Genomic DNA, 25380 nt, shown 5'->3' with positions numbered 1-25380 from the left:
AGCAATAGAAGTAGGAAGTCAAAGGGTAGGGGAGAGAAATAGGAAGGAAAGGAAAAGGGGAACAAAGCAGAGACATTCTCCCTGATTAACAGTGAACTTACCAGAAAGGATGAAATTAAAGCATTTGTGAGCATCTACCTGCAAATGGCTCAGATGGTAAAGTGTCTGACTGCAATGCGGGAGACCCGGGTTCGATTCCTGGGTCAGGAAGATCCCCTGGAGAAGGAAATGGCAATCTACTCCAGCACTCTTGCCTGGAAAATCCCATGGACGGAGGAGCCTGATAGGCTATAGTCCATGGGGTCGCAAAGTCAGACACGACTGAGCGACTTCACTTTCACTTTCACCTGCACACAAAATCATTTGTAGATCCACCAACCTGAGTATATACTCATTCATGTTTGCATTCTCCTCATCTTCTGGGGTTGATCAGGCAACTTTGGGGACTACATTCCAACTGACAGAACAACTTTCTTGCCAAACTCCCCACTTCCAAAAGTCAGAGTCCTCTAATGCAGTGGGAAGTCAAAGTGTAGATTATGTACCTTCAGAAGTTGCTCTCCTGTGTTTTCTGCTCATCCCTGTTCTTGATTAAGTCCATCATGCCTCCACACGCATTCTGCTTAAGTGCCGCCAGCAGCTCCTGAGAGCAGCTCCCTACTGGATGCTAGAGGAGAAGGGTGTCCTTCTTTCTTTCATCCTCAGGACACCACAACAAAAGGCTTATGGGTATACAGGAGCCTTTAACAAATTAGGATAATCTAATGGATTCACAGTTTAGAGGAGGAACTAAGCACTACATATAAGCCAAGAGGAAAGCACCCCCAAAATTAAATCCTTCATGCAGAATCTTTTTGCAGACATGCTCCCAGCTCACACCCAAGATTCAGCTCTCCCCAAATGAGTCTCCACTTTATTTTTTTTCTTTTTCCAGTTTTTGGTGAACCACCCAGCTTACAGGATCTTAGTTCCCCCACCAGAGCCCAGCAGTGAGGTACAGACTCTTACCCACTGGACCGCCAGGGAATTCCACTGATTCACCTTCTTTTAGTCTCCCCACCTAATTCCTCTCTCCCCTGCATAACACATACACACATACACACACACACCACAAGCATTTACCTCTGTATTTATTTCTATGTCTAAATATATTGAAAACTATGAGTTCACACTAACGTCTCTAATCCCAATCCTACAAAAAGAGTTCATTCTATCTTTTTCTCTTTCTGCATCTCTAACTCCCTCTGTGACAGTAAGAAAACTGCTTCCATTCTCCTTACTTATTTGATCAATGTTGTTGTTCAGTCACTAAGTCATGTCCAACTCTTTGCGACCCCATGGACTGCAACATGCCAGGCTTCCCCGTCCTTCACCATCTCCTGGAGTGTGCTCAAATTCATGTCCATTAATTCGGTGATGCCATCCAACCATTTCATTTTCTGTCTCCTCCTTCTCCTCCTGCCTTCAATCTTTTCCCAGCATCGGGGTCTTCTCCAATGAGTCAGCTCTATGTATAAGGTGGCCAAAGTATTGGAGCTTCAGCTTCAGCATCAGTCCTTCCAATGAATATTCAGGGTTGATTTCCATTAGGATTGACTGGTTTGACCTCCTTGCCATCCAAGGGAGTCTCTAGAGTTTTCTCCAACACCACAGTTCAAAGGCATTAATTTCCTAGATTTAACCCATTTTCTACCTTGGCTGCCCCTCCCTCCTTAACTAAGATGCCCTTCTCTCCTCCATTGGGCTCCTTTCTCCATCCAGGCCCTACTGCTGTTGACACCACCTCCGTTCTGCATGGGAGTCCTGCACTGAGGCAGCCAATCCCCACAGCCATTTCTCCTCACCCTGCCCAGGTCTGCCACCTTCCACAGCACAGCCCTCCTTACTCTGCCTGGACTCTGATTCCTGAAACCAGTGCCCTGACTAATGTGGAATCTGTTCTCACCCCACTCAGGCTCTGACACCCTGTCCAAGGTCACCCTCCTGTGTGAAATCCCTCCTCACCCTGCCTGGGCTCTGAGTCTCCACACTGTGCTCCCGCATCATGTGGACAGCCTCTGAAACCCACACCTGCGTGGACGCCTTCCTCCCTCTGCTTGGGCTCAGACACCTCCCCGCAAGGATGCCCTGGTCACTGCGTGAGCCCCCTGCACCAACCCCCACTCCGCCACACAGATGCCCTGTTCACCTCTCAGGCATTGGTACCCAGACCAGGCTGCTTATGACACCCCATACCAGGCCACAGCCACGGGTGGACATGCTCCTCAGCCTGCACAGGCCCTGATGCCAGAACAGTTTCCCCACCCCTACAGAGATGGTCTCTTCACTCAACTTGGGCTCCAACACCACTGCCAAGCCAGCCCCCTGCACAGTCACCCTGCTCACCCTGCGTGAGCTCTGACTGCCTGCACCAGACTACTTGCTCCTCCCCCATCCCACTATTCAACAAACACCCTCCTTGCTCTACCCACCTAATGCTTCATTTAGGACTGAATCGTTTAGTAAAGACAGGAAAGGTGGTACAAAAAACAGTAAGGGAAGAAAAAGAGCTAATTTTTATAAATTTCTCCAGCAAATAACTTCCAGACGTAATAAGCAGTACTGGACCTTAACCATCTAAGCTGGATTCTGGATTCAGGGACAGTTCACCAGCTGCCCTTCTGGCCTCAGACCACAAGGTTCACTGTCCCCATCACTACATGTGTGTCTGCAACTGACCCCAGCCACTTCACAGGTACCTGCAGCTCAGTGCACACAAAAAAGAGGTAAATAGTGACATGAAAGAACACACAGGGGGAGTAAAAGGGCAAAGTTTTTGCATCCAATCAAAGTTAAATTGTTATCAGCCCACAGAACCATGATGGAAGGAAGGAAGGAAGGAAGGAAAAAGAAAGATATGATGTTTTATGGAAGCTTCAGGGTAAAAATCCTGAAGCATAAACCTACAGTACAGTCACAAAAGATTAAGAGAAGGGAATCAAAATATACCACTACAGAAAATCATCAATTCACAAAGGAAGACAGCAAGAAAGGAACAATGGAACAACAGAACACAAAAAACAATTAGAAAGATGACATAGTAAGTCCTTATCTATCAATAATTACCTTAAATGTAAATGGATTGAATTCTCCAATGAAAAGACAGAGTGGCTGGAAAAAAAGCAAGACTCAACTATATATATTCTACAAGAAACTCAGCTCAGCTTCAAGAACACACATAGGTTAAAAGTGAAGGGATGGAAAAAGATACTCCATACAAGTGGAAGCCAAAAGATAGTAGGGATAACTATACATATGTCAGCAAAATAAGATGTTAAGCCAAATATGGTAGTGAAAAGCAAAGAAGGTCATTATATAATGATCAAAAAGATAACAATCATAAATATATACGCATTCAACATCAGAGCACCTAAATATATTAAGCAAATACTGACAGATCAGAAGGAAGAAATAGACAATAAATAATAGCAGGATACTTCAATACCTTATTTTCAACAATGGATCAATTATCCAGATGAAAATCAACAAGGATATGTTGGACTTCAACCATACTATAGACCAAATGGACCTAAAACAGACATCTACAGAACATTCTTCCAAAAAAGCAGAATACACATTCTTCTCAAGCACAGAATATTCTTCAGAATAGGCCAAATGTTAGATCAAAACTCAGTGTTCTTAGCAAACTTAAGAACACTAAACTTGTATCAATATCTTCTCCAACCACGGTAGCGTGAAACTAGAAATTAAGACCAGAAAGAACGCTAGAAAGTTTACAAATATATGGAATTTAAACAACACAATCCTGAACAGCCAATAGCTCAAGGAAATTAAGAGGAAAGTTTAAAAATATCTTGAAACAAGCAAAAAAATGGAATACAACATACCAAAACCTATGCAAGGCTGCAAAAGCAGTTCTAAAACGGAAGCTTATAGTGATAGATAAAAGCCTACATTAAGGAAAAAGACATATCTCAAATAAACAACCTCACTTTATACCTCAAGGAACTGGAAAAATAAAAACAAATTAAGCCCAAAGTTAGTAGAATGAATGAAATATCTAAAGTCAGAGTGAAAAAGAGAAACCATAGGAAAGATCAACAAAACTAAGAGCTGGTATTAAAAAAAAAATAAACAAAATTAACTAAGAAAAGAAGAGGGAAGACTCAAATAAATAAAATCAGTAATGAAATTTGGGACATTACAACTGATCATACAGAAATGCAAAGGATCATAAGAGACTACTATAAACAACTGCACACCAACAAACTGGATAACCTGGAAAAATAGAAAAATTCCTAGAAACATGTAGCCTACCATGACTGAAACAGGAAGTAACAGAAAATCTGAAGAGACCAATAGCAAATAAGTAGACTGAATCAGTAATCATAAACTTACCAAAAAGAAAAGGCTCGAACCAGATGGTTTCCCAAATATCCATCCAACATTTTTTTTAAAAATTAGCAGCAATCCTTCTCAAACTCTTCTCAAAATTTCAAGAGGAGGCAACACTCTAGAACCCATTTTATAAGGCCAGCATTACTTTGATACCGAAGATGAAGATGCTACAAGAAAATGCCAGGATCACTGATGTATATGGATACAAAATTCTCAATAAAATACTAGCAAGCCAAATTTAATAACACATTTAAAGGACTGTACACCATGATCAAGTGTGATTCATCCCTAAGGTAAAAGATGGTTCAACGTATACAAATTATTATCTGTGACACACTGCATTAATCAAATAAAAGGTGAAAATCACAGGATTATCTCAATGGATACAGGAAAAGCATTTGACTAATTACAACATCCTTTCAGGATAAAAACTCTCAACAAATTGGATATGAAGGAACACACCTAAACATGATAAAGGTCATGTATGACAGGACCAGGCTAACATCATACTCAGTGATTAAAGGCTGAAAGCTTTTCCTCTAAGATCAGGAACAAGACAAGGGGGCCCACTCTCACCATTCCTGCTCAACAGAGTACTAGAAGTCCTAGACAGAGCAATTGGGCAAGAAAAGAAAATAAAGGTCATTCAAATCAGAAAAGAAGAAGCAAAATTTTCTCTGCAGATGATATGATCTTATATATAGAAAATCCTAAGAACTCCACACAAAAAAACTGTTAGAACTAATAAATCATTTCAGTAAAGTTGCAAGTTATAAAATAAACATATAAAAATCAGTTTCCTTTCCATATAACAATAAAACAACCAAAAAAGAAATTTAAAAATCCCATTCACAATAACACCAAAAACAATAAAATACTTAGGAATAAATTCAACTAAGGGGGTGAAATTTCTACATACCAAAAACTACAACTTTGATTAAAGAAACTGAAGACACACAAAAATTGAAAGCTATCTAGTGTTCATGGATTAATATTGTTAATTAATTGAAGAATTAATATTGTTAAGACATCCATACTACCCAAGCCAATTATAGATTCAACACAACCTCTATCAAAATCCCAATGGCATTCTTCACAGAAATAGAAAAAAAGGAATCCTAAGATTTGTGTAAAATCACAAAATACCACAAAAAAGTAATACCCAAAGCAACCATGAGGAAAAAAACAAAGCCAGTGGTGTAACACTTCCTAGTTTCAAATTATATTACAAAGCTATCATAATTAAAAGAGGATAGTACTGGCATAAAAAGAGACACATAGAATAATGGAACTAAGTAGAGATCCCAGAAATAAGCTTCTGCATTTACAGTCAACCTATATTTAACAAGGGAGCCAAGAATACTAAATAGGAAAGGACAGTCTTTTCAACAAAACTCTTCAGTAGGAAAACTGATAATCACATGCAGAAAATTAAATTGGACCACTGACACCACTCCCAAAATTAACTTGAAATAGATTAAAGACTTAAACATAAGACGTAATATCATGAAACTCCTAGAAGAAACCACAGGGAGGAAGATTCTTAACATTGGTTTTGACCACAGTTTTTCAGATATCACACCAAAAGCACAAGCAACAGAAGTAAAAATCAACAAGTGGGACTACATCAAATTTAAAAGCTTCTGCACAGCAAAAGACACAATCTACAAAAGAAAAGACAACCCACAGATGAGGAGAAAATATTTGCAAACCATATATCTGATAAGAAGTTAATATCCAAAATATTTAAAGAATTTATACAACTCAATAACAAAACAACACACAAAAAAACTAAAAACAATTTGATTTTTTTAATGGGCAGAAGCACTAAATAGACATTTTTCTAAAGAAGACATACAGATGGCCAACAGATTTTTTTTTTTTTTTTTGAGTCACAAGCAACTGACTAACTCAGTATGACTCAAGACCACAAAGAAACCACTTCCATTTCATGCTGTTCTGATACCTAGGGTTGGGGCCCAGACTGCAAGTGTGATGCTTAGGACATATATGAAATGATGCTCAACATGACTAATCACCAGGGAAATGCAAATTAAAGCCACAAGGAGATATCACTGCACATCTGTTAGAATAACCAAAATTCAAAAGAAAAAAGATAACAAATGTTGGGGAGGTGTGGATCAAGGGGAATCCCTTGCACACTCTTGGTGGAAATGCAAATTGGTGCAGTCCTATGGAAAACAGTATGGAAGTTTCTTAAAAGATTAAAAATAGAACTACCATATGAGTCAGGAATTCCTCTTCTGGGTATATACCCAAAGGAAATGAAAACAGGATACTGAACAGATATTTGCACTCCCTTGTTTATTGCAGCATTAGTCACAATAGCAAGATATGGAACAACCATAGAGTCCATTTGCGGTGAATAGATAAAGAAGATGTGGTATACATATGCAAAAGAATACTATTTGGCCATGAGAAAGAAGGAAATTCTGCCATTTGTAACAACATGGACAGACCTTGAAATTGTTATGCTAGGTGAGAAAAGTTTGAGAAAGAGTAATACTGTATTTCATGATACCACTTATACATGTAATCTAAAAAAGCCAAACTTGTAGAAAAAGAGAATAGACTGGTGGTTACCAGAAGCTAGCAGGTGGAGGAACTGGGGAGATGCAGTTTAAAGGTGTAAACTTTCAATCAGTAGATAAATTAAGTTCTGGAAATCTAATGCCCCACACAATCATTAAAGGCATATCTTGGAGAAATCAGTTCTAGTTTCAGAAACCAGTTTCAGTTCCAGATAACCAGAATAAACGAATATTGCAACAAAGTTACAAGAATTTTTGGTTTCCCAATACATATAGAAGTTATATGTACACTATTCATGTGTACTAAGTCACTTCAGTCGTGTCTGACTCATTGCAACTCCATGGATTGTAGCCCTCCAGGCTCCTCTGTCCATGGGATTCTCCAGGCAAGAATACTGGAGTGGGTTACCATGCCCTCTTCCAAGGGGTCTTCCCAACCCAGGGATCGAACTGTGTCTCTTATGTTTCCTGCATTGGTTGGCAGGTTCTTTACCAATGAGCCACCAGAGAAGCCCAATGTCTACACTATACTGTACTCTAGTGAAAAACACCTTGAAAAATATACACACCTTAATTTTAGAATACTTCATTGCTAAAAAATATATTAACTATCATCTGAGCCTACAGTGAGTCACAGTAGTAATATCACACAGATGCTATAACAAATACAGTAATGATGAAAAAAGTTTAAAATATTGTGAATATTACCAAAACATGACAGAGAGACACCAAGTGAGCAAATCATCACAGTGCTGTTGAAAAATGGCACTGATAGACTTCCTAGATGAATGGATGCTACAAATCTTCAATTCATAAAAAACGTAGTATCTGCAAGTGTGATAAAAGGAGGTAAGCCTGTACACTGCTAAGTCGCTTCAGTCATGTCCGACTCTGTGCGACCCCATAGACGGCAGCCCATCAGGGTCCCCCATCCCTGGGATTCTCCAGGCAAGAACACTGGAGTGGGATGCCATTTCCTTCTCCAATGCATGAAAGTGAAAAGTGAAAGTGAAGTCGCTCAGTCGTATCTGACTCTTCGCGACCCCATGGACTGCAGCCCACCAGGCTCCTCCATCCATAGGATTTTCCAGGCTAGAACACTGGAGTGGGGTGCCATTGCCTTCTCCGAAGCCTGTACAGACAATATTATAAACTTCACAGTTGCTAACAGATTAGGTCTTAATTGTTCTCACCACAAAAAAAAAAAAAGAAATGACAACTACATGACATGACAGAAGTATTAGCTAACACTAGCTAGTGCAAAAAAATGTATCAAATCAACATTTTTTAACATCTAAACATTTACAGTTAATTAAATGTCAAATAAATGCCAATAAAATTAATTTTTATTAATTTATTTATTTAAATTGGTGGCTAATTATTTTACAATATTGTGGTGGTTTCTGCCATACATTGACATGAATCAGGCATGGTTGTACATGTGTCCCCCATTCCGAACCCCCTCTCCCACCTCCCTCCCTATCCCATCACTCTGGGTTGGCCCAGTGCACCATCTTTGAGTCCCCTGATTCATGCATCAAACTTGGACTGGTCATCTATTTCACATATGGTAATATCCATATTTCATTGCTATTCTCTCAAATCATCCCACCCTTGGCTTCTCCCAGAATCCAAAAGTCTGTTCTTTATATCTGTGTCTCTTCTGCTGTCTCGCATACAAGGTTGTCATTACCATCTTTCTGAATTCCATATATATATGTTAATATACTGTATTGGTGTTTTTCTTTCTGATTTACTTCACCCTGTATAATAGGCTCCAGTTTCATCTACCTCATTAGAACTGACTCAAATGCATTCTTTTTAATAGCTGAGTAATATTCCATTGTGTATATGTACCATGACTTTCTTTTCCATTCATCTGCCAATGGACATCTAAGTTGCTTCCATGTCCTAGCTGTTGTAAACAGTGCTGCAATGAACATTGGGGTACACATGTCTCTTTCAATTCTGGTTTCCTTAGTGTGTATGCCTAGGAATGGGATTGCTGGGTTGTATGGCAGTTCTATTTTTAATTAATTTTTTTAAAGGAAAGGAATTCTAATCATTTTGCCCTAATACTTACTATCTTATTGTACATGTTGATAGCCAGGATTAGAATAGCCAGCCAATTGAAAAGAGGGAATATATGTACATGTATGGTTGATTCACTTTGCTGTGCAGCAGAAACTGACACAACAGTATAAAGCAACTCTACTCCAATAAAAAATAAATTAAAAGAAGAGCCAGCCGAGTAGCATTAGCAAAAGCAGTAAGAGAGTTTACCATACACCAGGTCTTGTTCTAAGCACTTTAAGTTTTTAACTTACTCTTTTGAACTGTGGTGTTGGAGAAGACACTTGAGAGTCCCTTGGTCTGCAAGGAGATCAAACCAGTCAGTCCTAAAGGAAATCAGTCCTGAATATGCATTGGAAGGACTGATGCTGAAGCTGATTCTCCAATATTTTCGCCACCTGATGCCAAGAGCCAACTCATTGGAAAAGACACTGATACTGGGAAAGATTGAAGGCAGGAGAAGAAGGGGACAACAGAGGATGAGATGGTTGGATGGCATCACCGACTTGATGGACATGCATTTGAGCAAACTCCGGGAGTTTGTGATGGGCTGGGAAGCCTGGCGTGCTGTAGTCCATGGGGTCACAAAGAGTTGGACACGACTGAGCGACTTAACTGAACTGAACAGAATTCTGACAACTGTATAAAGTAGGAACTAGTATCCTCATTTTGCATATGAGAAAACTGAGGCAAACAAAAGTTAACTTGTCCAAGGTCAAAAAGCCAGAAAGTGGCAGACAAAATTTTGTGCCAAGGCAATCTGTCTCCTCTCAAGTTCATATTTGTTACCAGTACTGTTTACTGCCCATTATTCACCTATTTTGGTGGGACTGAGGAAGGGGAAAAGAAAAGTGTTAGCTTCTCAGTCGTGTGTGACTCTTGGCAACCCCATGGACTGTAGCCCCCACCAGGCTCCTCCATCTGTGGAAGGTGGGGGCAGGGTCATCCAAATTAATATGTATATCCCCCCTTCAAAGACTTATTTGGACTTGCCTGGTGTCTCAAATGGTAAAGAATCCACCTGCAATGCAGGAGACCTGGGTTTGATTCCTGGGTTGGGAAGATTCCCTGGAGGAGGAAATGACAACCCACTCCAGTATTCTTGCCTGGAGAATCCCATGGACAGAGGAGCCTGGTGGGCTACAGTCCCTGGTATCGCAGAGTCAGACACAACTGAGCAACTCAGCACAAAAAAGGTTTATTTAAGTATTAAAATTTGAAGAAAGTATTACTCTGTTCTTCATTTTCTGCCTACCCAAACAGCTATTTTTCTACAGTCCCAAAAATCTTTGTATTGGGTATATGTTTAGACTCTTTAACTAAAATGTCCCTTGATTGTCTTCATTTATGGATGTCTGGCTACTAGACAGAGAAGGCAACGGCAACCTACTCCAATATCTTGCCTGGAGAATCCCAGGGACAGGGGAGCCTGGTGGGCTGCCATCTATGGGGTCTCACAGAGTCGGACACGACTGAAGCGACTTAGCAGCAGCAGCAGCTGGCTACTAGGAAATCTGAGCAGTAGTTCCTAGAACAGCCCCACCCTCTAGTGGTCCCATGCTGCTATGCAGCCAGATAAAGCATTTACAGAAATCGCTTCAATGACTTTTTTTCCTGTAACAGGTGCCATGGCAGAACACACATAAGAAAAAAAATTAAAAAGCAAACAAAACTTATGATAATGGGGGGGGGGTAGGGAGAGAGGGATAAACTGGGAGATTGGGATTGACATATACACACTACTAAATATAAAATAGATAATAAGGACCTACTGTAGAGCAAAGGGAACTTGACTCAATACTCTGTAATGACCTACAGGGGAAAGAATCTAAGAGTGGATATATGTGTATGTATAACTGATTCTCTGTCATACACCTGAAACCAACACAACATAGTGAGTCAACTATATTTCAATAAAAACTTTTAATTTTTTCATTAGAGCAAACAAAAGCATTCACAATGGGTCTTAATGCACTATTGTATTTAACAGTGGGTGACACTGATCCTAGGGAAGAACATTGTCTCAATGGACAATTACTTTAATCCTGACTCAGATGTCGTCTTTAGTATACTAGAGCTTTTTAAAAAAGAATGTATTACCCCCATATCTTGAAAATTTTCAGAAAGGGACTGAAAATAACAATTCTCATTCTGAAATAAGTGCCACTCCGCATGATTTCAACCATGGTTGCTATGAAAACTCTACCAGACTTGAGGGACTTGCAAGTAAATGTAACTCTCTTCCTATTTCTTTTATATATATGTGTTATTTATTTACTTATTTTTGGCCACTCTGGGTCTTCATTCCTGCACGCAGGCTTTCTCTGGTTGCAGTTGAGTAGGGGATACTCTCCAGTTGGGGTGAACGGGCTTCTCATTGTGGTGGCTTCTTTGTTGCAGAGCATGGGCTCAGTAGTTGTGGTGCATGGACTTCGTGGCCCAGTGACATGTGGGGGTCTTCCCAGATCAAGGATTTAACCCACGTCCCCTGCATTGGCAGGCAGATTCTTAACCACTGGATCATCAGAGAAGTCCTTTCTATTTCCTTTCTTTCTCAAGTGATTGATGGGGAGCTCATGAGTTCTAGTCACAAACCACATGTATGGTTAAAAAGCAATAACAGAAATGATCTTTCTTAAAAGCTAGAGAAAAAGCTAAACATAACTGAAGTGCAATATAATCTTAGTCAGTTCTGATAACTGAGACAGTAAGCCACCAAATTCATCAGCCCTGGGCTACAAGATATCCAGATTTCCTTTTCCCAGGCCATGGAGTCTATGTACTAAAGGAAAATTCATCTTCAACACTACTTTCTTGGGCCCTAACATTAACTGACTCTGGAGCATACAAATGAGACTTTCTGCAACTATGACAAAGCATTCAAGGAACACTTAAGGGCATGCAGCTAGTAAAAGCCAAAGTGAGAGTGAGTCATAAAAAGAAAAGCCCAACTTACTGATTCCTAGTCACACTTCTCTAAAATCACCGTTACCGAGTATTTAATGAGTATCTACTACCTTGAAAGGTATATGCAAAGTACCGAGTAGATAAAAATGAAGACATGATCCTTATACCCAAGAGCTTACAAACTAGTTAAGAAGAGAATTTCAATAGCAAATTGAAATTTTCCTTCCCCAAAACAAGGAAGATCATCTTTCAGACTGAGAGGATAAGTAACATTCCATGAGCAGCACGTAAGCCATCCTTCCAGGACAGGAAGGGTGTTTCACCAAGCAGGTAGAGAAGGGAAGGAATTCTAGGCAGAGGGAACTGTAAGCATGCAATGCCCACGGTGCTGACAGCATATGAAGAATCAGTGTGCTGAAGTAAACTAAGTGCAAGGGAAACCTGAGAGTTGAGGATGAAGTGGTACTTTGGACATTAATCTGAAGTGAAGGAAAATTGTTAAAGGCAATTAATGAGTAGGGAAGAAGGGGCACGAGCAGGGCTTGGTTTCAGCCCTGGTGTTCTGGTGGCAACACGGAAGCTGAACGGAGCTGAGGCAGCTAGAAGCAAGAAGACTATCTAGGTTATCAGAATAGAGGAAGGGAGTGGTAAGAAAAGCTCACCTGACAACCCTGAAGGCAGATGTCAATGTCTGAGGGGGTTTGAGCTGGAAAAAGATTATCCACGTTTTCTGCCCCAAAACCCCCTTGAAGTTCAGGATTAATGTTTTTCTATCCACGATGCACATGCTAACTCACTTCAGTCGTGTCCAACTCTTTGTGATGTTATGGACTATAGCCTGCCAGGCTCCTCTATCCTTAGGAATTCTCCAGGTAAGAATACTGGTCAGTTGCCATGCCCTCCTCCAGAGGATCTTCCCAACCCAGGAATTGAAACTACGTCTCCTGCATTGAAGGCAGAGAACTGAACCCCAGTTCAATTCCTGGGTCAGGAAGATCCACTGGAGAAGGGATATGCTACCCACTCCAGTATTCTTGGGCTTCCCTTGTGGCTCAACTGGTAAAGAATGGGCATGCAACGCGGGAGACCTGGGTTCCATCCCTGGGTTGGGAAGATCCCCTGGAGAACCTGTACCCATTTCATTGAAAGCATGGACTCTTAAACCACTGGACCACCAGGGAAGTCCCATTATGAGTTAAACTGAAAGAGGCAAAAGCAGCACTGGTATCATTCTGATTCATCTCCTGTGACAATCACTAAATGACAACTCCAAAATCCTGGCTTCCAAAGTCTGTGACTCTCACTTTGGTTCTATCACAAGCATTGATTCCCTTTATTTTTGCCAATCATAGTTCTGGAATATGAAAGGTGGCCTAGATCACGAAGATAACTTGAAGCAAATGAAATTAACTGTACCAGCAAATAATTAAAACAAACGGTCTCTACAACAAGCCTCTGTGGGTTGAGAGCCATGAGGACAGAGGTTGAGCCTTCACCTCTTAAAGGCTCCATCTCTTGAAAAAGAGTTAATAAAGTCTCCTTTTATTACCTATTGGCCCACCTATATTGGGTCAATTAAATTAAAAAGAAAAGGAAACAAGCAAATGAAAAGACAAAAGAGACGCTACCTTTTTCCGTACTTTTAATTACCATTATTGCACCAATACAGCATACATATGCTTTATATACATATATCTTAAACATCATTCTCAACTTTTCAGCAATTCAAATACATAATATATTATCATCTTGAGAATACAAAGAACACAACATACAGGAAGATTGAGAAAATAGGTTCCCAGTAGTTATTAGTCACTAGTGATTCTATAGACTTTCCTTCTAGTGTTTTCTATTGGAATTTTTAAATGTCCTGCCATGGCTCTGTAAGAATAGAGCTGCCTGGAACGGGAAGCAATGAAAACAAAATGGACCCAAAGTTTTTTAAAAAAGAGTCAAGAAGGAAATCTAAGAGAGGGAATCTATTTAAAAATTAAATGTAAGGACTCTCTTCAGCCAGTAATATCCAAATAGGTACTAAGGGAAGAGGTGAGATCCTCACATTCACTCTCAAAATTGCCCCTTGACAAATCAGATAGCTGGAGCCCGTTCACTCAAGAGCGGGACCCCTTCACAGCGTTGTAAAAGGAATGGTGGGCAGAGGGAAAGTGGCAGGGGAGCTACTTGCTTCTCACATACCCCTGGTGGCAAGTATCACAGCCCTCATCCGGGCAAAAACTATCACAGCTAAAGCCATGGCTCTCCAGCTTCCTTCATCAATGACAATACATGTAATACAGCAGCTTTCTGCTGAAGAGTTGGTGGAGTCACAAAGTAAAATGTTTATGAAAAGGGGCCAGATACCCAGGCAGCAAGGCAATGTGGGTACTGATCAACAGTTAAGTGCATTCAACCTCTCTACTCTACAAGTGAGGTTAAAAACCCCAAACCCTTTAAACTTTCAGTCAAATAATGGGGCCATAACAAAGTAACGCCGGGCTTCAGAGGCAGCAGCAAGATGGAGCTGCAAGAAAGTGACTGCTTCTCTAGAATATAACTAGGAAAACACAGCCCCTTGAGCCTCCTTCATCCAAAAGACAACCACTGATCAAAGATGCTGCACTGTTTGACAGACACAAGAGTGGAAGCGCCACCAACACAACCCTCTTATCACAGGAAGGGACGTGTAAACGTTTGCGCTAGAGGGTAAGGGGGCTGCACCCACACGGGCTGCTCACTCACAGGACAAGCCTGGGGGAGGGCACACAGCAGAGACCCAGGACGCAAGTCTTCCCTCACACCTACCCCCTATCAAAATTCTGAATCTGTAAACACTGAGGTCAGTCTGTCCATTTTTAGAGTCTTCGGCTAATGGAAAAAGAAGTTCCAAGGTTTTTGTCTCCCCTGAAATTGCTAGAAAGGGCTTCACAAAGAGGCATGCCAGGGTCTTGAGATGATTCTGAAATAAGAATTTAAAGATGGGGAAAATTTTTAGAGATGGTAGGGACTATTTCCCCCTCAGAGACCCTGGCCTTTTGAGCCCTGTAGAGCCAGCCACAAGCATCATTAAGACCCACTACTTCCCTGCCTTGACAGGGAACAGGAGCCGGGAAATACTTTCTTGGCTGCACTCCAAGGAACAGCACAGGAGGGTGACACCACCAGCCTGAATGCAATGGAGAAGCTATGAGAACGATTGTCCAGGAGTTTGGTTCTGGGGAGGGAAGCGGCTCCGAGCCCCCCCTCTCAGATTGGTGCCCTCAAAGTCATTGTTATTCTTCACGTCTCTCTTGAACATCCCACCAGTGCTCTTCAGAACTGGACCCAGTTGGATGGCTGTGGTGCCTGGTTCGGAACAGAGCTGCAAGAGAGAACAGAGACAGCCAGAAGCATATTAGGATAGGGACTCCATTCTTAACAGTTTCCAAGAAATCTCTGCCCAGAATTCCTGAAACTGTACTTCAGAGCAATTGTGCTCACCAAGCCCTGCATCAGGCTACCCAAGTTCCATCCTGCCTGCGTGTGTGCGTGCTAAGTAGCTTTAGTCGTTTCCAACCGTTTGTGACCCCATGGACTGTAGCCCACCAGGTGCCTCTGTCCATGGGATTCTCCAGACAAGAATACTGGAGTAGGCTGTCATTCCCTTCTCCAGAGGATATTCCCAACCCAGGGATCGAACGCACGTCTCCTGTGTCTCCAGCACTGCAAGCAAATTCTTTACCACCAAGCCAATGGGGAAGCCCAAGCTCCATCCCATAGTGATCTTATGCCACCATCCCAGCACTCCTGCACTCCTTACCTAGAATTCCTGCCAAACACCATGTATGACCTACAGATGCCCTGCTTTCCCAGATCAGAGATATCATTACATTGGCACACATCACTGATAGACCAGTTGAGAGGATGGTGGTTTCCCTACATTAATACCTGGATGCAGTGCTGAAGTCTCCCCACAAGTCATTGCTTGCAGAAACTGGAGCTGGTGCTGGTGTCGTGATAGGAGCAGGAGAATCCAAATCTAAAAGGATATCTGAGTACAAGGTAAGAGAAGAAACAGAAACAGGGAAACATAAACTTGTATTCACACAAAAACCTACACAAAAGTTCATGGCAACTTTACTTGTAATAGCCAAAAATGCAGTCAACCCAAATGTTCTTCTGTGGGTGAAACATACTGTGGTACATCCATATGATGGACTACTATTCAGCAATAAACAGACTATTGATATATATCAAAACAACCTGATGAATCTCAAGGGAATCATGCTGAGTGGCAAAAGTCAATCCCAAAGGTTATATACTGCAGGATTCCATTAACATTCCTAAGTGACAAAATTAAGAGATGGAGGACAGATTAGTGACTGATTGCCAAGGGTTAGGAACAGGGGTGTGGGTGAAGAGGGAGGAAGGTGTGGTTAAAAATGGGGGACACAAGGAGTCCTTGTCCTGGTGGAACTGTTTGGTGTCCTGAGCCTGGTGGTGGATCCAGGAACCTACACCTGATAAAACTGCACAGAACTAGAGCTGACCCTTGAACAATGTGGGTTTGAACCACATGGGTACACTTATGCATGGACTTTTTTCAATAAACACTCAGTACAGTACTACATGATCCGTAGTTAATTTAATATACAGATGTGGAACCACAGATATGGATAGTTGACTGTGAAATCATACACAGATTTTCTACTGCACAGGACAGGAATAGGCAAGAGATCAGTGCACAAAAGTTCTGCATTGTTCAAGGGCCAACTGCACACACAAATGAGAATACCTAACCATGAAGAAATCTAAGGAAGATAGGTAGACAGTCTCACTGTCAATTCTGCAAAATGTTACCATTGAGGTTAACTGGATAAAGAGTACATGGGATTTCTTATTTTTTACAGTTGCATGTGAAACTAGAATTATCTCAAAACAAAAGGTTTAATTTTTTAAAAAAATAAAAATAAACCTTAGATATTATCCTCAGTGCCTTCTGGCAACACTTAGCAAAAGCAGCAGCCTAGAACCACTTTTACCTCAAAAATTCCAGAAAGAGAAAGTCTGCTCCTATAAGCAATCACTTATAATTGATTAATGATATAATTTTAAACAAATAATATTAAGTTATAATTAATTAATGATATGTTATAACTCTCAGATTCTAACACTAGGTTCTCTAATCTTAGGAAAATTCCTTTTCAAATAAGTTATAACTTTCAGATTCTAACACTAGGTTCTCTAATCTCAGGAAAATTCCTTTTCAAATTCTAATTTCTCATCTTTTAAACGGAAATGACTATATCTCTTCTTGTTTCCCACTAGACAGTAAGAACAAAAATGTACTCATAAACCCAGATGTTGTCTAATTTCCTCTCAACTGCCCTGTGAAGAAATGGAAAGGATTGAGAAATAACATTCACTGAATGATAACTACATGCCAAGTACTGAGCTAAGCGCCATCACATCATTTTACCCTCAGAGTCCTGAGCTAAGTTCTACATCTCCATCTTACAGGTAAGGATACGAGACTCACAGAACCTAAATGTTACCAAACACATCCAGATAAAAACTAACAGAGCTATGGCCATAATCTTGGTCCATCTGACTCCTGGGCCTACTAGCATTTCACCAAGGTCCAATGAAGGAAACAGTCTTTTTAATATCTACCCATTTTTAGCCAAAAAATCAACCAGATACCATGACTCTCAGCTCACTAGAAAAGCTTTAATCCCTTGCTGAAGGCTACCAGAGTCAACTTGTCAGTGCCAAGTGCCTTTAATAGCAAAACCACTGACACTCTCTTTGGCAAACAGGTTATTACCAATAAAACCCTAAGCTATGATTTCTCAAAGTTAAAAGTACTAGAGAGATTTACCTGCATCACTACCTCCATGATTGGATTTTGGTATGGGTGGTGGAGTGACATGATTGCTGATGGCAACTGAGGAGGATGGAGGGGGAATTGTGACTTTGCCTCCAGGTGGCGGTGGGAGTAAGCTGAGGCCCCCAGTCCCTGCAGTCTTGGGCTTAGAAGTACCTCCTTTCTTGGTTGTAATGTTCTACAAAAGAAAAAAAGGAGGGTGAGAAAAAGAAAGAGAAGTCATAGGCTTATGGAAATACAAGGAGAGGTGAGGGGAACCATACTCACCCCAATACTCAACTTGATGGTCTGCCCTTCCTTGAAGCCCAGATCCAACTTGGGACGACTATCCATTTCTTGAGATTCTTTGGAAATCTCAGATTCCTGTTTTACCCACCTTCAATAAAAGGGCACATTATTTTAATTAGGATTCCCTGAGAGCAGAGTTTGACAAATCAATCTGTGGCTAACTTATGTGAAACATGATTCCAGAAAGCAGAGTAAGGGAACATCAGACGTAGAAAGGAAAGGAAGAAAAGCCAAGGAAGAGGACAACTGGAGTTCAATACCACTGGGGAACTATACACAATGGCAGACTAAACATGTCCCTCCACGAGAGAGCACCTGGCCACCAATTCCCAGCCCTGTGATTGAGGACCACCTCTGACGGGGCAGGCCAGCTGCCCCCTCACTGAATGGGTGGCTTTCCACAACTTCAGAAAGTTCTGAGGCAGAAAAACCTGCCCTTTTCTACCAGTGTGCATGGTGCTATTCACCACAGCTAAGCCAAAAGCAAATGGGCTGAAGAAATACCGCAAGAGGCACAAAACATGTCAGTTACATGGAGTGACAAATCTGGCACGAAACTCCCCACTATCTCACAGAAAGCCCTGCTATTACTGTTATGCCCCTCCTCAGCCCCCTAAGAGCTACGGGCAACTTCCCCAGAGGTATAAACAGCAGCATCTTCCCAAACCAGTGTACAATGGGTTAAAAACATATTCCAGCTATAAGGATAGAATAGATACAAAGATAATGGAAGAAAACAGTGAACGGGACAATCACAGTCACAAGACCTAGTCTACCAAGTAATGAAAGCAGGAGGTAAGAGACAGTGCCCACTCAGTGGAGGGGCAGCATTCCCCACACACTCAACCTGGTAACTCAGGACACGCTTCACTCACTTGAAGTGATCTTGCAGAGAGACATTGAAGTCAAAGGCATCACCCCGATCTGAGAAGCCAATGCCAATGAAAGCGCTTCGCCCTGTGAAAAGGATAAGAATCCTCCCAACAGGAAGCATGCCTGGGGCAAATGCTACTCAATGAAAATATAATAGTTACCATAACTAGACAACCTCTGTGAATGTAAAAGACTCTCTGAGAACTAGCAAACTGCATGCAGCCCATGGGCCAAATGCTGTCAGAGCTTGTTTTTTTAAATAAAATTTCACGAGAACAAAGCCATGCCAGTTTGTCTAATATTATCCACAGCAGCTTTCACACCATTGTGACAGAACTGAGTAGCTGCGAGAGCCCATGTGGCCCAGAGATGTTTATTATCTTGTGTCTTTAAAAAAAAGTCTGCCAGCCTCTGACTGGAGAAAAGATGCCTGCCATAAACACAGATGAGGTAAAGTAGTCCCACAAAAAGCCCTGCAACAATGAACAGGCAGTATTTGCCAGTTCTTTGGTTAGACATATATTCTGATTTATTTACGTCTACTTTTAATCACCTTTTGAACCCGTGTTTATAACTATTACAAATAACATGTTAATCCTTTTCCTCTAGCAACTGGAGTTAACTTTGGACAAAGAGAAGAAAAATTTTAGTAAACTGAAGTAAGATAAATGCACTGGGACACATTTCCGTTGATGTGCATTAACTATTTTCCAAATCTCAATTCATTCAAAATCCCCAATCCCTTACCAGTTCCATCCTGGATCCGGATTACAAAGTAGCGGCTGGAATCAGTCACTGTCTCCACGGCAATACCAGGATATTGTTCTACTGGTGCCTGAGCAAAGAGTTCCCCTGACAGGTAAGAAAAAGACTTCTTTAAGCAAAGGAAGCAAAAAGTCTAAAATTCAATTAGCAAGTATTTCCACTCCAATCCACAATCTGAAGAGATTCATAAAAGAACACCAAACCAACATCCTTAATATGGTAGAGGGTCACGAGTAGATTACCTGAAACTTTATCCTCGAGTTTGATATAAGCAACCTTCCCTTTTGAAGTGATTCGGAGGCGACCAGTCCAATCGGGTTGATCTAATTTCCAGTCAGATGCCCTAGGATAGAAAAATGGAAAGTCTCAGGCCTCAGGTCTATGTCTTTAATTTACCGAAAACCTACACACAATCATTTGCCATATTTCTATTTCCCTGTTCTGAATTACTTACTCTTTATGCCTATTAAATAATCAAAAGACTAATTCATAATTCTCTCTACAAAGATGCCTCAGGTTACACACAGTCCAAAGCAAATAGAAGAAATGTTACTACTTAAGTCCAATAAGTATCAATAAAAATATGTAAAATTACCCAAAAAAGCAATTTAAAAATGTATCACAATGACACTATTTTCATACTGAGGATAGTACTTTATATAATAGTATTTTGCTGATCAGGGAACAACAAAGCCTACTAAATGAAATATACTGGGTAACAGAAGCCTCCCAAATCCCTAAATGTATTATCTTTCACTGAATTCAACCAATATTTACAGAGTGTGTATTAAGTCACAGGCACTATTCTAAGTATTTGGGATACAAGAGGGAACAAAGTTTAAAGCCGTCAGGAAGCTTACAATCTAACAGGAAATAGATAATAAAAAACAAACAATAGATACGTAAAATCATTAATAGCTCAGAAGGTGCTAAATGCTAAGGTAAAAAGAAAATCCCAGGGCAGAAAAAGGAGCTCAGGAAGATAGTGGGAGAATGAATAGGTTGCAGCTTTCAAAAGGGTGGTCAGGGCAAGCCTGACTAACAAGGTGAAATGTGAGCAAAATGTGAAGGAAGTGAGAGTTACCCATGCAGATATCTGGAGGAAAAGCATTCCAGGTGTAAACAGCTGGTGCAAAGATGCTAAAATGGGAGCAGGCCTGCTATATCGCCCTCAAGCAAGGAAGTCGCTGTGATTAGAATACCGAAGGAAATGAGGTGGGAGAACTAACTGAGGGACATCATGGAGGGGCTCACAGGCCACTCTAAGAACTCTAGCTTTTAGTCTTAGTGAAGGAGAAGCCATTAAAGCAGAAATGTGACATGATCTCCCTTTTATCTCAAAAGGATTACTTTGCTGTGCAGAGCAGAGATGCAGCAATATGAACGCTAAAGCTGGGGATTAGCTAAGAGACTACTGTAGTAATCTGGGGGAGTCACCATGGTGACCAGGAAGAGAAAGGAGCACAAGTGACTAGACGATGGATATATTTAAAGCAAAGGCAGCAGGATTTTCTAATGAATGGATGCAAGGTAGAAGAGAAAGAGAGACAACAAAGACCAAGTCAAGGATGACGCCAAGGTTTTTAGCCTGAACAGAGGAGTTGCCAATAATTGAGATGAGAAAGACTACAGATAGAACATCTCTGGAAAGAAAGATTAGTAGTAGTTCAGCATTGGCTCGGTTAAGTCTGAGATGTCTAACAGATTTTCAAGAGGAGATACAGAGCATACATGTGAATACATGAAGCTGGACTTCAGAAAGACATGTAGATTAGAGATACAAATGGGAACATTACAAAACACTGAATACTTATAATCTGTGTTCTAGATGAATTTGAATGAAATCTAAGACATTTAAACATGAACCAATTTTACAAAACACTGCATTTGTGATTCTGTTTTGCAAGCAGTGTGGAAAAGGGAGGGCAAGGTAAAAGTTAATAACTCATCCCGTGGGAACCTAGAGACTAACACCTGCAGTTAAGAAGGTAACAATAAAGTATATCTGGGTAAACATATGTTTAACAAGATGGTAAGTGAATGGTAGACAGGAAGACATGAAAATTTAAATTAGGACAAATTCTGAACAGGATTTTACAACATACATCTTCGTCATGCCCTTCTCTCTTGATGTCCTGTCTCAAAGACCCCCAAGTACCTGAATCTGATCCAGTTCAGAGCATGCTCTAGAAGTCCTTATCTATTAAATTTTTTGAATAAGTCGTTACTTACTCCACTCTTCTGTCATGAGGTAGACATAGTGTGAATGGGCTACTGAAAATACTAGGAACAAGTTTACCAGATGCACTTCTTTGGACAGGTTCCTCGGTTTATTTGTATGTCTGGTGGCCAATATTTAACAAATTCTCGGTAAGTGAATGGATATTCACGCAGCAGCTTCCCCCAGCCCTGAACCTTAACTCCTCTCCAACTCCCCAGACCTAGCCAGGGGTACTCTTGATTTTTACTGGTCTTCGAAACGAACTTCACATATTTTCATCTACCTTGGCAATAAATCTTACAGCAGCTATGTGGAATAGGCATGAAAGCCTACTGTGTTGTTGCTGTACATTCACTCAGTCGTGTCTGACTCTTTTGGGACCCCATAGACTGCAGCCCAACAGGCTTCTCTGTCCATGGATTTTCCCACACAAGAATACTGGAGTGGGTTGCCATTTCCTTCTCCAGGGGATCTTTCCAACCCAGGGATTGAATTCGCATCTCCTGTACTGGCAGGGGGATTATTTACCACTGAGACACCAGGGAAGCTCACTAAGATACCAGGGAAGCTCACTAAGATGGCTGGAGATTGAAAAAACTACTCTCTCTAAATGAAGAAAAGGACAATAACACAGTAACAATCCTTAACTTCAAAGTCCAGTATTCTTTTCATTACATTAAAACACAGTGTAGGGTTAGTAATGATTTAGTTGAGGAAAAGGGTAATCATAAATAAAATAAGGTTTTACAGGTTAAGAACCATTTTCTAATCGTTTATAAGTTTCCCACCAACCCATTCTCCTTCTATAAATCTGGTCAGTGAAAGTCCAAGAAGTGACAGCTTTACAGGTGAATCGACAGTTTATACAGGTGAATCAAAGTCAATTATTCCCTCTCATCTCAAAGAAAGCATTTCTGATTCCTATAAAGTCCAGTTTTTCCTTTAACAGCAGCCTAGAGGATAAATCATGCTCATAATATAAAATGACTTCTGGTAAACAACAAAAAAGATTACACAAAGACAGAAAAGCACTATTTATCAAGCACCTGTTCCAGGAGTTATTATGCCCATTCTTGTGAAAACTGAAAGAATCTCACAAAGTACATAATATTATACTCATCTTTATAGATGAGAAAACTAAAGTTCAAAAGATTTAAGTGACTTGCCAGAAGTAACCCAGCAAATAAATGAGACTCACAATTCAAATTTAATTCTGCTCTCTTCACTAACAGTGGTTGATATATAAAGCCTCTTGTAGGATAAAATGTCACTAATAAGCATGGAAAACATAGAATGACAAGGAAAAGGGTAAGAGGAAAATTAAGAAATTGCTTTGACGGCTCAGTGCAGTTAACTGACGTAAGAATGAAGGATAAAGTTAAAATCAAGACAGAGAAAGCAGATGGGTAAAAGGTGTTTTTAAAAGCGTGAAGCAGAAGAAAAAGGCTTCCCTGGTAGCTCAGTCAGTAAAGAATCTGCCTGCAATGCAAGAGACCTGGGTTCAATCCATGGGTAGGGAAGATCCACTGGAGAAGGGAATGGCAACCCACTCCAGTATTCTTGCCTGGAGAATTCCATGAGTCTGGCAGGTTCATGGAGTCGAAAAAAGTCGGACTGAAAAAGAACTGAAACCCACTTCAATGTTTCATATCTTTTAGGAAGTCTTAATACCTAAAGTTAGGGGTCATCAGCTATTTTACCTTATTTGACAGATCGATCAATGCTAATTTAAGTGTAACCTATTCTTTTCAGTCAACATTTACAGAGTCTCCACTATGTGCAGGAAACTGTGCTAGATCCTAGAAAACGTTTAAAAGATCTTCTAAGTTTAAGAAGACCTCAAGTTGTTCATAGTCTAGTCTGGAGAACTGGGACAACAACCAAAAAATTAGTACATTGAAAGAAGGCAAGTGAGAGAGTCAAGAACAGGTACTACGGAGGCACACAGAGCACACCTAAGCCAGAACAGAAAGGTCAAGGAAGGCTGGCTTGGGAGAAGAGGTCTCAGCTGACTCACAGGTATTAGTCCCTGTGACTATCATCAAAAAGCATGTAGAGTCTTATTCACGGTCAGCAGGGGTCTGATTGAAAGCTTGAAATTAGGATTACCTTTTAGGGTACAACCCACAGGATCTAGTGCACAGGTCAGCAAGCACAAAGATACTGATTCAGGATGAACGAACCTCTGATAAGGAAGTACAACATAAGACACAGGGAGAGGGTAATTTTTAAGCCGAGGTAACAAATGCCAAGAGGAAAATCATGCTGGTGATGTGAGTCAGAGAGAGAAATCAAAATACTATATTTATAGACTGCTTTACTGTTTACTAAATTCTTTTTAGGAAATTCATTTTTAATTATTTTTCACATTTATTATGATTTCATTTAACCCTCCAAAAACTTCTAAAGGTACATAGCTAGAGCAGGTTTTATTATCACCCCCTCCCTTTTTTTTTTCTTCTATTTTACAGATGAGAAAACTTAGGCTTGGAGAGGCTAAAAGATTTGTGTCAAATCACATAGCTGTTAAATTGCCAGGGCTCACACTCATATTTTTTAACAGGTAACCCAGGGAGTTGCAAGTTAATTCTTTGGACTGCATGTCCGTAACTTTTGACAGCATCCTCAGGCCCTCATAGTCACTGGATTACAAGATGGTTAGTTAGCCCTCCAGATAAAATGCTGTGTTAACTCTGAAAGCAAAAGCTACATGAGAACAGGGAAGGAAGGCTTGAAAATACTATAGTATCACCTATACTATAGTATATGGTGGATGACTGTATCTGGTGGCAAGACTGAACTGCACAAAAGATAAATTATCTCATCCAGAGAGGGGCCTAAGACACAATAATCACCAACAAATGCGCACCAGGTATTGGAAATGGGGGGTACGGGGGCAAGGAGGTAGGGATGGGACGATAAGGGTGACAACTTGAAGGACGCAGGGATGAGCGAAGGGAAAGGTGACTGGCCAAGGCGCAGACACGACAGGAAGAGAATGAGGAGCAGATGGGTAATCCAGAGGGGTCCGGGAGGAGAGCGGTGGGAGGTTACAGGATGGTAATCTTTTTTTTTCTTTTTTTAAAGAGGCGGAAACAAGGATGTCGGCAGTCCAGAGTGGGGAAACAGCAGTGGAAAGGGTGACAAAAACCCAGGTGGCCAGGCTAGCAAGTTAACAATCCAGAGGAGGCAATGGCAGGGACGGGCGGCCTGCTACCTGAGAAACAAAGTGTCAAGCCTGACCGGGTAAGCGCGTGCCACAATGACTCGAAGTTAGTACCTGTAACCGCGGTTGGAGGCCCGAGGCGGAATCCGGTAGACGCTGACGTCAGGCTTCACACACAGTACAGACTCGTACTCCAACTCGGACGCCATCTTGGCTCTGCTCGCAGGGCCGCTGGGGGCGGGGCGTCAGCGCGGGGGCGGGACGTAGAGCCGGG

The 25380-nt window shown here is 41.1% G+C and overlaps 1 protein-coding gene across 1 annotated transcript; it reads right to left on the bottom strand.

Annotated features, from left to right (window-relative positions):
* Positions 1-13557: 13557 nt before the first annotated feature.
* On the bottom strand, positions 13558-25370 carry NECAP1 (NECAP endocytosis associated 1). Its single transcript, XM_019961622.2, has 8 exons — positions 25221-25370; positions 19962-20062; positions 19702-19806; positions 18957-19038; positions 18061-18169; positions 17788-17971; positions 15855-15957; positions 13558-15288 (listed from the first exon to the last, which is right to left on the bottom strand). Exons 1-8 carry the CDS (start codon positions 25313-25315, stop codon positions 15240-15242), a joined length of 828 nt encoding a protein of 275 aa, XP_019817181.1. The 5' UTR covers positions 25316-25370; the 3' UTR covers positions 13558-15239.
* Positions 25371-25380: the final 10 nt, after the last annotated feature.

The sequence above is a fragment of the Bos indicus genome, chromosome 5, assembly GCF_029378745.1.
Source record: "Bos indicus isolate NIAB-ARS_2022 breed Sahiwal x Tharparkar chromosome 5, NIAB-ARS_B.indTharparkar_mat_pri_1.0, whole genome shotgun sequence".
Lineage (NCBI taxonomy): Eukaryota > Metazoa > Chordata > Mammalia > Artiodactyla > Bovidae > Bos > Bos indicus.
The sequence above is the reverse complement of the archived record's forward strand: the minus strand, read 5'-3'. Positions and strand labels throughout refer to the sequence as shown.